The sequence below is a fragment of the Haliotis rubra genome, unplaced genomic scaffold, assembly GCF_003918875.1.
Source record: "Haliotis rubra isolate DU_JTF1 unplaced genomic scaffold, ASM391887v1 Scf293, whole genome shotgun sequence".
NCBI lineage: Eukaryota > Metazoa > Mollusca > Gastropoda > Lepetellida > Haliotidae > Haliotis > Haliotis rubra.
In genome coordinates this window covers 794,455-807,204 of record NW_025766961.1, presented here as the reverse complement: position 1 = coordinate 807,204, position 12,750 = coordinate 794,455, and the positions used below count along the sequence as shown (strand labels likewise).

General features: G+C 42.5%; 1 protein-coding gene and 1 long non-coding RNA gene across 2 annotated transcripts; both read right to left on the bottom strand.

Annotated features, from left to right (window-relative positions):
* Positions 1-2,851: 2,851 nt before the first annotated feature.
* Positions 2,852-3,902, bottom strand: LOC124282151. The gene is made up of 3 exons (XR_006900073.1): positions 3,848-3,902; positions 3,277-3,343; positions 2,852-2,908 (listed from the first exon to the last, which is right to left on the bottom strand). It is a non-coding gene; the product is annotated as an uncharacterized LOC124282151 (long non-coding RNA).
* A 4,825-nt stretch (positions 3,903-8,727) lies between these two features.
* On the bottom strand, positions 8,728-11,300 carry LOC124282150. Its single transcript, XM_046718117.1, has 3 exons — positions 10,947-11,300; positions 10,381-10,447; positions 8,728-10,000 (listed from the first exon to the last, which is right to left on the bottom strand). Exon 3 carries the CDS (start codon positions 9,841-9,843, stop codon positions 8,938-8,940), a length of 906 nt encoding a protein of 301 aa, XP_046574073.1. The 5' UTR covers positions 9,844-10,000; positions 10,381-10,447; positions 10,947-11,300; the 3' UTR covers positions 8,728-8,937.
* Between the last annotated feature and the right edge of the window lie 1,450 nt (positions 11,301-12,750).

Genomic DNA, 12,750 nt, shown 5'->3' with positions numbered 1-12,750 from the left:
AGAGCCCCTGAATGGAGCCCTACATCAGAATGAACACGGACCTGCGAAAGCTTGCCACCAGTGACTTTGAGAAAAATCTCTACAAGCTCATGAACAACTCGGTGTTCAGTAAGACAATGGAGAACCGTGAAGCTGGTTCCGTCGAAAGAGGAAGACAAGCTCAGGAAACTGATAGCCAGCCCGGCATTCAACCAGAGCAAGATATTCACTGACGACCTGGTGGCCCTACATATGAAGAAGAGCCACATCAAATTCAACCGGTCTGTTTACTTGGGGATGAGCATCCTCGATTTATCCAAACACCTGATGTACGACTTTTACTACAACGAGCTGAAGAAACAGTACGGCGCCCGGTGTGAAGTGCTGTACACGGACACTGATTCCCTGCTGATGCAGATTCGAACCGAGGACGTGTACGAGGACATGAAGAAACGCCTCGATTTGTACAACACCAGCGACTACCCCAAGGACCATGCCATACACAGCACAGTAAATAAAAAAGTGCTCGGCAAGATGAAGGACGAGTGTGCTGGCACGCCCATAGCTGAGTACATAGGCTTGAGACCCAAGATGTACTCCATCCTGAAGGCCGACAGTGGTGAGATCCAAAAGGCGAAGGGGGTCAAGAAGTACGTGGTGAAACAACACATCAAACACGCCAGATTCAAGGAAGCCCTGTTCAAGACCCGCACCTTCAGGCATCAAATGAACACGCTTAGAAGCGACGGGCACAGGATATACGGACTGACGATAAACAAGACGTCCCTATCACCGATGGACACGAAGCGTTGGATAGCCATTGACGGGATCAACACGTACGCGTACAGGCATGAGAAAATTGAACCAAGAACATAGGTGTATATATAAATACCCTGTCGGGGCGACAACGATGTCACGGAACCAAAGAAAGTTTGAGGCTATTTACTACAGCCCGCGTGGGTACTGGAAAGGAGCTAGTGCTGTACAGAATTAAGCTGGCCAAAATGGCGCGAGTACACCCGGACGAGGCCAAAGCGTGGCTCGAAAAACAAGCCCTGTGGCAGATCTATTTACCGGCACCACGCTACGTGCCCCGAAGAAAGTTCGACATTAACATACCCAATAGCGTCCACCAGGCTGACCTCCTGTTCCTACCCCACAACAAAAGAGGTACAAGTATGCCCTAACCGTCGTGGACGTGGCCAGCCGCTACAAAGGAGCCGAACCCTTAACCGTGAAAGACTCAGCCCAGGTAGCCCGCGGATTCGAACGCATGTACAAACGCAGTCCGCTGACATGACCCACCGAACTGCAAGTCGATCCCGGACGGGAGTTCATGGGTGCCATGTCACAACTGCTAGCCAAGCACGGCGTCCAGGTCAGGCCGAGAGATTCAATAGGACTTTGGCCGAGTGCTTATTTGGGCATCAGTATGTGAGAGAGATGGCCAACCCGGGAAAACGGGGGACACTCGGAAACGAGCCACCGATCCGATATGGTCAGTCAAAACTTACAACATAGATAAAGTGGACATCAAAGCCAACGAGCCGAACTTCAAAGCCAACGAGCCGAACTTGTACTACTTGAGAGATGGGCCAGGGAGAGGTTTCGTTAGAGAGGAATTATTAGTCATACCGTACAGCACAATGTTACCCCCCAAGCAAAATATTTAACACTTACCTTGTCGGGTAATCTTCATGGTATCCTGTCAACATGACATAGAGCTATCACATGATCAGGAAAGTGCTAGTTCGCGGTCATAGTGACACAATAGTGTCACGTGGGGCCGGGAAGTAAACTGGGGATTCAAAAGTAGTATATACGATGGCGGCGAGGTCTTTACAGCGACCTTTCTTGGAATTGATCTCGGACTATCATTGTATATACTACTATTTTCCTTTGATGTATTTGGGACTTACGTATGATATCCCCTTAGAAGGACAATAATTTTATAGTAGTTTAACCCCCTTTGAGGATAGAGACACTAGCAATCTCAGTTGATAATCTAAACTACCAATTATAAAACATTTATCTATTTACAAAACAGTTGCCAAACTTTATTCAACAATTCTATCAGAAGGGATGCAAAACGGAGGGTCTTCACCGATTTAATAAATATTCATGTGTATACCTTGTGTTGCCAATGCGACATTGTCGCATGATGAGCTCTTCAAATCTGGACTGACTTGAAATGGTTGGTTTAATTTGATGTAATTTATTGATACCGACTTTGGTGTCCCACTTCTTTTGCATTAGATCACGGATGTACGATCTAATGATAGCTTTGTAATCAGAGTGTGGGATAAGAAGTGGTGTCACAGATTTGTTGAGTGCTGCCTTAGCAGCAAAATCGGCCATTGTGTTACCAGAAATTCCAACGTGGTTGGGTAAGCAACAGAGGACGATGTCGTATTGGCTAGTAGCAAGATCATTTTTTGATGCAATCATTTCTATGAAATATGGATGTTTACTAGATAGATATTTAATAGACTGAAGGCACGAAAGGGAGTCTGAAAATATTATATACTGTTTATATTTTGGGTGTTTATAATATATTTTAAGGCTGTTAATATGACGTTTGCTTCTGTTGTGAAAGTTGAGCTGTTATTTGGTAACCTAGGGAATATTGTTCTGGATCCAATGACAGTGGCACAAGCAACTTCGCCACCATCCTCTGTAAATAGTTGTTGACTTTAAAGCCATTTTCAATGTTTGTTCTACTTTATAAAGGAAAAGGCGCAAAATGTGATCCCAAAACCCTACAGAGGCATCACCCTAAACTCCTGTATAGGGAAACTATTTGAAAAACTATTACTGAGAGAGAGACAATTGCTTATGTAAGCGGGGTAAGGAATACAGAGAGTTTTTGATCTTCTATAGAGAGACTTTATTGTTCATTGTGGATGGATGAATCCATGTAACGAAAAACCTACAACAAAAGACAAGGCAGTTTGTCAGGACATGCCGAGATACATACTCTTATCAACAAATCATACTATAATTCAAATACAATAGACATGATAATTACTACTTATTGATGTTGACCAGCAAAAGTATTACATATGATCAATCAATAATATAACATCACTCTTGACTTTTTGAACAATAGATGAAATGTACATGAACTGAGGTTGATTAATTAACATGGCTGAAAATATCAGTAACATTCAAACCCATCTCTACACATGAATCTTATTACCATACAAAATATCCTATGAGACGTGTTACGCTTACAAATTGCAATTAATGGTAATAATTATGAAAATGAGGATGTACAGAACTGCCCCTTTAACTCACCCCCAGGAGAACACTCCTTTCAGCAACGGTCAGTGGTCACATGACCCAGGGCACGGACCAACTAGTCCTAATATCAAAACAATAATTATACTTAGTACAATAATAACCAAACGTTATTATGCAGTAAAATACAATATAATTCTAACAACTGTGCATAGAAATGGCATAGTTTATGAATATAATCGAGGAGAGGTAATCAGAAACATTTGTAAACAAAACACTGCACAACGAGGGAAGGGAGGTAACTCTTTGTGATCATCATTAACAACAAAGAAAAACTTGCTTGTTTCGACCCATAATGGTCATACAAAACTATTCTACAAATAACAACAATTTCAGTGAATAATTTACAATTCACTCGCATTAAAATATGTTGAAACAAAGACTAAGATTAATAATACTAAAAGCATCGTGGACTACACACAAGTTGTTGTGAACCTTGTGAGGATGACCCTCTCGCTTTGTGCTTGAATGTTATGAATGAAATATTACAAAAACACGGCCTTTCTAACACCTCTAACCTATTGCTAACATAAAAGCAAAACACTATGAGCCAAGAGCATGTACTCACATTGAAACTGTTGTGGCTAGCAGAAGAAACGATTGACTTGTCTGCTTGAAAACCGGCGCTACATATGAGAGGTGATGGCGCCGAAATGGAACAATAGCGAACTGCACTATGGGAAAAGATTTTATATCTTTTTACATCAAACACCTAAAAGTTGGATAAACGTTAATGGAACATATTATTTTTAATGATAAATAGATTAGAAAGACTTATAATTACGAAAATGGTGTATTTGTTGGTGATATGAAATTCCTGTTTCCGACTACTTCCGGAAGCTGCCGAAGATAACGACGTGAAAACAAGGGCAAAACAAATGTATATAGAAACTCCTTTACACTCCCCTGCTAAATAGTTGACCCCTGACAACTATAGACAGTAACCACTGGCTGTGCCTTATAAAATAGTGTAACCACACAGTGAAAGAAAAGGTATTTCACAGGGACAGTGCATGATTGTACTTTTTGCACACCTTGACACATGACTTATATAACAAAAATAATAATTCTAACTAATGACTAGACTAACATTGTAACACATCATGGCACATGAGAAAATACTGATATGGCACTGTTCAGAAAATACTGATATGGCATTGTCCATTTGATAAGAGTTCACTTTGTCGTTGAGTTTGCCAATAGCTGCAACAACAACAGTTGAGATTGGCTGATGTTGGCCAACACTGTAGGATCGATCTGTGGGGATGATGTTACTTCTTGCTGCAGGGCTGACCGCGGCAAGTTATGTGGATTGGGATGTTGTCCAGCAGTCGATCTGGTGCTGTGACGTCGTTTGGGAGCTCCACTTGAGTCAAGCTCCCCTGCTTCAAGTGAAGCACTATTATTGTCCTCAACTGTATCAGGCATGTCAGCAACTCTGCTGTCACACATAACACCATTACGATTATCATTCACAACACTTTCACTAGTAACCTCATTATCATTCACAACACTGTCACTAGTAACCTGATTATCATCATGGTTACTGGCGGTAGCAATATCAACAGTCACCAACAACACAGTTGATTGTAGTAGAATTAGCTTCGGTTTCACAAACAGGAATCTCAGGGGTGTCTGACTGGCACATTTCATCATTGTCACAACCAAGCATGTCAGGCTCCCCCGCTGTGCATGAAGCACTTCCCACAAGATTCCCATTGCTCACTAAATTGGGTGTTGGTCGCACTATGGTGAAGGTACATGATTCTGGCAAGAGGTTATCTTCGACGTCTTCTGGGACAACCTCTGGGATCGTCTGACGAATCTGGTGATTGGGGTTTACCTCGATGAGGGTGGCTGGTTGCTGGTCTTCTACCAGGGTTCTGGAGTCCAGTAGCTGTTTCCTATGGACCGACTTTTCACCCTCACCACTCAATGGTTGAATGACATAGACGTTATTTTCTTTCCTTCCTATGACCTTTGTAGGGCTCTGGACGCCATATGTCCTGAATCTTATGACCCCAGAGGATGGTTCCGTGAGGGAAAACTCTTGCACCAACTATCAGCTGCCTGTCGTTCGTGTCCTGGTTGAGAGTGGAGCTCCGTTTGAGAGCAGCCTCCTCTGTCCTCTGACTGGCTTGATTGAAAGCTACTTCTAGCCTCTGGTGGTGCTCTGTAATCCAGTCATTGTCATCACTTTCCTCAACTTCACTGCCAATAACAAGATCCACTGGCATTTTAGGATCTCTGCCGAAGAACAGGTAGTATGGTGAATACTTGGTTGTAGCATGTGGTGTGCAGTTATATGCATACATTAGTTCAGGAAGAAGGGTAGGCCATTTCTTTTTCTGAGCAGGGGGCAGTGTCCTAAGCATGTTGTGAAGAGTTCTGTTGAAACGCTCACATTGGCCATTACCTTCAGGGTGGTATGGTGTGGTCCTGGTTTTCTTCACTCCATAGACACTGCATAACTCCTGTATGACCTTTGACTCGAAATTTCTCCCTTGATCGCTGTGTAAACGCTGCGGAACACCCAGACGGACAAACCACTCTTTGACAAGTATCCTTGCTACGGTCTTGGATGTCTGATCCCTTGTTGGAAAGGCTTGTGTATATTTTGTGTAAACATCCGTCAGCACTAGTACATTCTCCAGTCCATGGCTTCCTTTTTCCAACACAGTGAAATCCATCGCCAATATTTCGAGAGGTCGTTTGGCTATGATATAACCAAAGGAGGGTTTAACTGAAGGCCCATGTTTACCGAGCAGGCAACGTTCACAACGCTTGCAGTACTCTTCGATGTCCTTGGCCATGTATGGCCAGAAGCACCTCAATTTCAGAATTGAATAGGTTCTCTCTGCACTCTGGTGTCCACATTCATCGCGGACTTGATGTTAATATTCTGGGGAGTAGTTTTTCCGAATTACCATCTGAGAAATTGTCTTTCCATCTTCAGTCACTTTTCTGCAGAGGACATGTTGTACAGGGTCATGTTTTTCCAGCTCTTGACCAGTTTCCGGTCTTCGTTATCTTCTCTGAGCAGAGTTCGCTGAGATGGATAACGATCAAGTTTAAAATAGTGTAGAAACTTTCCGATGCTGGGATCGTCTGCCTGGAGCTTTGCCATTTCATCGTGTGACACTGATGGGATTCGTGTGCTGGGGGATGATCCTTCACGCATTGGAGTTGCGGATATGGTTTCCATGCGAACAACATTGAGGTCTTGCTGAATCTGTAGTTTCAGATCGACAGGCAGACGACTTGACACTGCAGGTAGTTGCTCTACATGGTTGGCATATACAGACTCTAGGCGGGCTCTGTCTGCTGTATGTTCTACTTTTCTGCTCAGAGAATCAGCATTTCTGTTCTTCTTGCCTGATCGGTGCCTGATGGTGAGGTTGAACTGCGCTAACTCTCCGATCCATCTGGTTTCTGTGGCTCCCAATTTGGCTGTGGTCTGGATGTAGCTCAGGGGATCATTGTCAGTATACACCATGCAATCTGCTCCCAGAAGAAAATCCCTGAATTTTTCCGTGACGGCCCACTTCAATGCTACTAACTCCAACTTCATGCTTGAGTAGTTCTCCATGTTCCTTTCACCGGGTCCGAGTGATCGGCTGGCAAAACTTAAAACAACTCTCCCTGTTTCTTGGTCCTGTGATAACACAGCTCCCAGGCCATAGTGGCTGGCGTCAACCTCCAATATGTATGGCCTTGTGAAGTCGGGATGTCCCAAGACAGGTGCCATGGTAAGTCTATGCTTCAGTTCCTCAAAGGCCTTTTCACATGAACTGTCCCAAGCCTTCATACCACGTCCAGTTTCAGTCTTTCGTTTGCCTTTCTTTCCTTTCGTCCTTCCTTGTAAGAGAGAGTGAAGTGGTGCTGCCACGCTTGCAAATGATGGTACAAACTTCCGGTAATATCCTGCTAGACCAAGAAAACCTCTAAGCTCTGTTTCCGTTTTAGGAATTGGCCATCTGGTTACTGCTTCAATCTTCTCTGGGTCGGGAGATACCTGTTTGAGAAACTAGATGTCCCAGATACCTAAGTTTCTCTTTGAACAGTTGGCACTTTTCGGTTTAACCTTCAAGTTGAATTTTGACACCCTTGTCAAAACCATGTCCAATCTTTCTAATGTCTGTTCGAATGTCGTGCGAAAATAAGGATGTCGTCAAGGTAAAATGAGAAGAGTTTGAAAGTTCTCGTCACCAAAGATTCTGTCCATCAGGCGCATGAAGGTGCCTGGTGCCCCAGTCAATCGAATGGCATGCGGAGATATTCATATAGTCCACCTGTTCGACTCTGAATGCCGTCTTTTCAATATCTTCCTTGGCGACTGCAATCTGGTTAAAGCCGTGAGCAAGGTCCAAGCTACAAAAGTATTTCGCACCCTTTAGGACTGTCAAAGCTTCGTCTATCCTTGGCAAAGGATATGCGCCCCACGTGTCTTCAAGTTCAGCGGCGATAGTCACAACATACTCTCAGCTTTGTTCCTTTCCTAACAAGCACCACAGGAGCTGCATAGGGACTGGATGACTCCCGATGATACCTTTCTCCAACGACTTGCGTGAGATAGTCGCGGACCTCTTGCCATTGGCTTGGTGGTATCGCCCGGTGGGGAATCCTGACAGGTATATCGTCCATAGTTGGAATCTTGTGTTCAATGGCATCACAGAATCCTATGTCGTCCTCGTCTTTGCTGAATACATCAGAGTGTTTGTTGATTAATTCCTGTAGTTTTTGTTGGCAGGAAGAAGGAAGACTCTCAGTAACATCCATACGCTGTAGGAGGCTGTCAACAAGCTGTGACTTCAAGCTGTTTCCACCTGTATCTGTGACTTGTACTTCATTGCAGCTGACCTCCACAACATCGTAAGTTGGTTCAACTTCGGCCAGGTTTAAAACTCCAACCTGTGTTCTTGGATTGAGATATATAGCCTTGTCGCTGAAATTGGCAACTTGGCACGGTACTCTCCCTGTAGAGTCCACATTGACCACAGTTGGACCCAATTTAAGTCCAACTGGCAACGGAGCAGAGATTTCCTCAATGATGGCGGTGTAGGACACCTTGCTCGGCTGAACAGTTCCCTCAAAGACCATGAGTGATCGAGCTGGGACAAGGATGGGCTTTTACCAGAAACTCTTATCCTGAGATTTCGTTTTGTTGAGGCAGGAATTTGATCGTAGTATGCCAAAACTTGGTGAGCGCCCTTGGGTACTTGGAGATTGTCTTTGCGTTACCTTAAGTCTTATATCTCGAAGGGCATTGGATCCAAGTACTCCAGGAACTTTCTGTTTCCGTGTTCTTGTGTCCTCGTCAGTTGGATCTTTGACGACCATGAACCAGATTATACCCATGTTATGTCCAAAAGCTTTAATCTCCAGAGCGAGGTATCCCAGGTAGGGTATGTCCTGTCCATTCGCGGCAGTAATCGCGAATCAACCTTCCCATGTCCAATAACTCCTCTGCTGACAGGTGCTCCTTGTAGAAGGACTCGGTGATTGTCGACACCTGAGCTCCAGTATCAATCAGACATGTAAGGCTCATTCCATTCGCAGTAATGCTGGTCTCTGGGCATTTCCCTACCACTCTATACAAGAAGGGACCATTTGTTAAACTTTCCTCGGCTCCCACAGTGAGGTCCTTCACGGTGGGAATCACTGGTTTAAAGCTTGTTTGGGGGGGTTTCTTCGGTTTCGGGGACACCTTCTTTGGATGTGGCCTTCTTCACCGCAGCTCCAACAGGTCCTTGGTCCTCGAGGCCTGCTGCTATTGAGCAAACTGGCGATCTGTTCTTGTTGACGTTCAATGATGGCCTCTTGTCGTTTGAGTATATCTGCCATTTGGGCTTGATGTTCCTGAGCGTATACTATTGATCTTTCTTTGGAATTGCCCCCTAGCCATTCAATGACACGGTCGCGGAGATCCAGGAAGGATAGCTCTGGATGCTCACGTGTCAGCCTTCTGATTTCCCGCCTCTGGACTTCATGGTAGGCTGACTCGGCAAGCTGTCCCTTCAGTGCCATCTCCTTCATACCATGGAAAGTGCTATCAATTTCCACGATCTTGTCATATAGCTCGATTAGGTCAAGCGAAGTTGTTACAAGGTCGCTACCAGCTGCCTGGCGGTAAGAATAGAAGCGGTGTTGGGCTGCTGGCAAGTCATTTCCCTCTCCGAACACTTTCCTCAGGGTTTTGATGATCTGCCACGGAGACTTCCTAGTATCAGGTCCTCTTGCTAGGATTTCCTGGCGAGCCCGTCCACCCAAGTTGTCACATAGAAGAACCGCATAGTCCTCCTCGGACAACTTCCTTGTCTCAGCGGAGACTTTCATATCCGAAATCCACTCTTCAAGCGTGGTGTCACCAGCTCGTAGAGGCTTGTCTTTGAAGCGCGGGAGTTGTCGTCCAGTGGATATGACGAGTGGCTTGCTGGCACCGGCAGATAGTGACAGCTCCTGGTCCCGAACTTTTATGCGAAGTGCTTCCAGTTCCATGGCAAGCGATTCCATTTTCTTTAAGTTTGGGTCTGCCACAACAACTGCTGGTTCCTCATCTGCCATCTTGTTCTAGCCTCCCTGGGGGTTTTCCACAATAACTGCTCTGTATCCCACTTCTGACACCAAATGTAAGCGGGGTAAGGAATACAGAGAGTTTTTGATCTTCTATAGAGAGACTTTATTGTTCATTGTGGATGGATGAATCCATGTAACGAAAAACCTACAACAAAAGACAAGGCAGTTTGTCAGGACATGCCGAGATACATACTCTTATCAACAAATCATACTATAATTCAAATACAATAGACATGATAATTACTACTTATTAATGTTGTCCAGCAAAAGTATTACATATGATCAATCATGATATAACATCACTCTTGACTTTTTGAACAATAGATGAAATGTACATGAACTGAGGTTGATTAATTAACATGGCTGAAAATATCAGTAACATTCAAACCCATCTCTACACATGAATCTTATTACCATACAAAATATCCTATGAGACGTGTTACGCTTACGGCGGAGAATTACAAATTGCAATTAATGGTAATAATTATGAAAATGAGGATGTACAGAACTGCCCCTTTAACTCACCCCCAGGAGAACACTCCTTTCAGCAACGGTCAGTGGTCACATGACCCAGGGCACGGACCAACTAGTCCTAATATCAAAACAATAATTATACTTAGTACGATAATAACCAAACGTTATTATGCAGTAAAATACAATATAATTCTAACAACTGTGCATAGAAATGGCATAGTTTATGAATATAATCGAGGAGAGGTAATCAGAAACATTTGTAAACAAAACACTGCACAACGAGGGAAGGGAGGTAACTCTTTGTGATCATCACGAACAAAGAAAAACTTGCTTGTTTCGACCCATAATGGTCATACAAAACTATTCTACAAATAACAACAATTTCAGTGAATAATTTACAATTCACTCGCATTAAAATATGTTGAAACAAAGACTAAGATTAATAATACTAAAAGCACGTGGACTACACACAAGTTGTTGTGAACCTTGTGAGGATGACCCTCTCGCTTGTGCTTGAATGTTATGAATGAAATATTACAAAAACACGGCCTTTCTAACACCTCTAACCTATTGCGAACATAAAAGCAAAACACTATGAGCCAAGAGCATGTACTCACATTGAAACTGTTGTGGCTAGCAGAAGAAACGATTGACTTGTCTGCTTGAAAACTGCGCTACATATGAGAGGTGATGGCGCGAAATGGAACAATAGCGAACTGCACTATGGGAAAAGATTTTATATCTTTTTACATCAAACACCTAAAAGTTGGATAAACGTTAATGGAACATATTATTTTTAATGATAAATAGATTAGAAAGACTTATAATTACGAAAATGGTGTATTTGTTGGTGATATGAAATTCCTGTTTCCGACTACTTCCGGAAGCTGCCGAAGATAACGACGTGAAAACAAGGGCAAAACAAATGTATATAGAAACTCCTTTACACTTATTAGCGTGTCAACAGTTATACAAACATCCATAAAATGTAGACAGATAACCCATCCATAGTATAACATACGGCCAACTTTGACCTATGGGACACTGTAAGTTCCATAACACATACACATCATACCAGTAATAAAATGTGAACACATACAGCCACACACAACATACACGCGTATAAATACCATACACATCATAAACAAAACCATACATATAACCATACCTACAACCATACATATAACCATACCTACAACCATACCTACAACCATACATATATATATACACACGCACACACACACAGTCCTGTCATCATAAATACCACATATACATACGTTTACAATCATACACACACACAACTATCCTCAAACACAACCATCTACACACTCATACATGCACGCACACACATACATACACACCTAGCTACATACAACCACACCACCATACATACATACATACATACATACATACATACATACATACATACATACATACATACATACATACATACATACATACATACATACATACATACATACATACATACATACATACATACATACATACATACATACATACATACATACATGCACATACATACATACATATAGATTATACATGGTACATACATGTTTATACAAATCTGGGATTAACTCTACTTAATATTCAGAAAATGTTCTCTGTCACATCAAGAAAGACAACTCCAATTATGAAGAATTATATATTAATTAAAATATTTACCCATTTCATCCGTATACGGCCCGAAGCAGTATCTTGTTTTTTGCAGGGTTTATGGAGGAGAAAATTAGTCTATATTTGTTTCAATTTCCTTTCATTCATATCACTGGATACAGGGGCACTGCGTTCTAAAAGTATTGCAGAGACAAGGTAGAGTCCTGTCTTGGTGGTTCTTCCTTGTCTTTATTAATGATTTACTAACTGGATTAAGACTTAGTAACAATGGTATATGTTTATATGGTATTGATGTGTCATCAGTCCCGTTAGCTGATGATACCACACTGTTAAGTACCACTCCGTCAGGGCTGCAGAATTCACTAAACATTGTTTCAGAATATGCTTCCCGATGGGGCTTAACATACAATGCATCTGAAAGCACTGTTGTAGTTTTTCGGGAAGGGAAACCATCTTGTCGAGAGGTCTCATTAATAACCATACCTACAACCTTAAATATAAACATACCTACAACCATAAATATAACCAAACTTAAAACCATAAATATAACCAAACCTACAACCATGCATATAACCATACCTACAACCATAAATATAACCATACCTACAACCATACCTATAACCATACCTACAACCATAAATATAAACATACCTACAGCCATACATACAACCACACCTAAACCATACCTACAACCCTACATATAACCATACCTACAACCATACATATAACCATACCAACAACCATACATATAACCATACCTACAACCATACCTATAGCCATACGTAT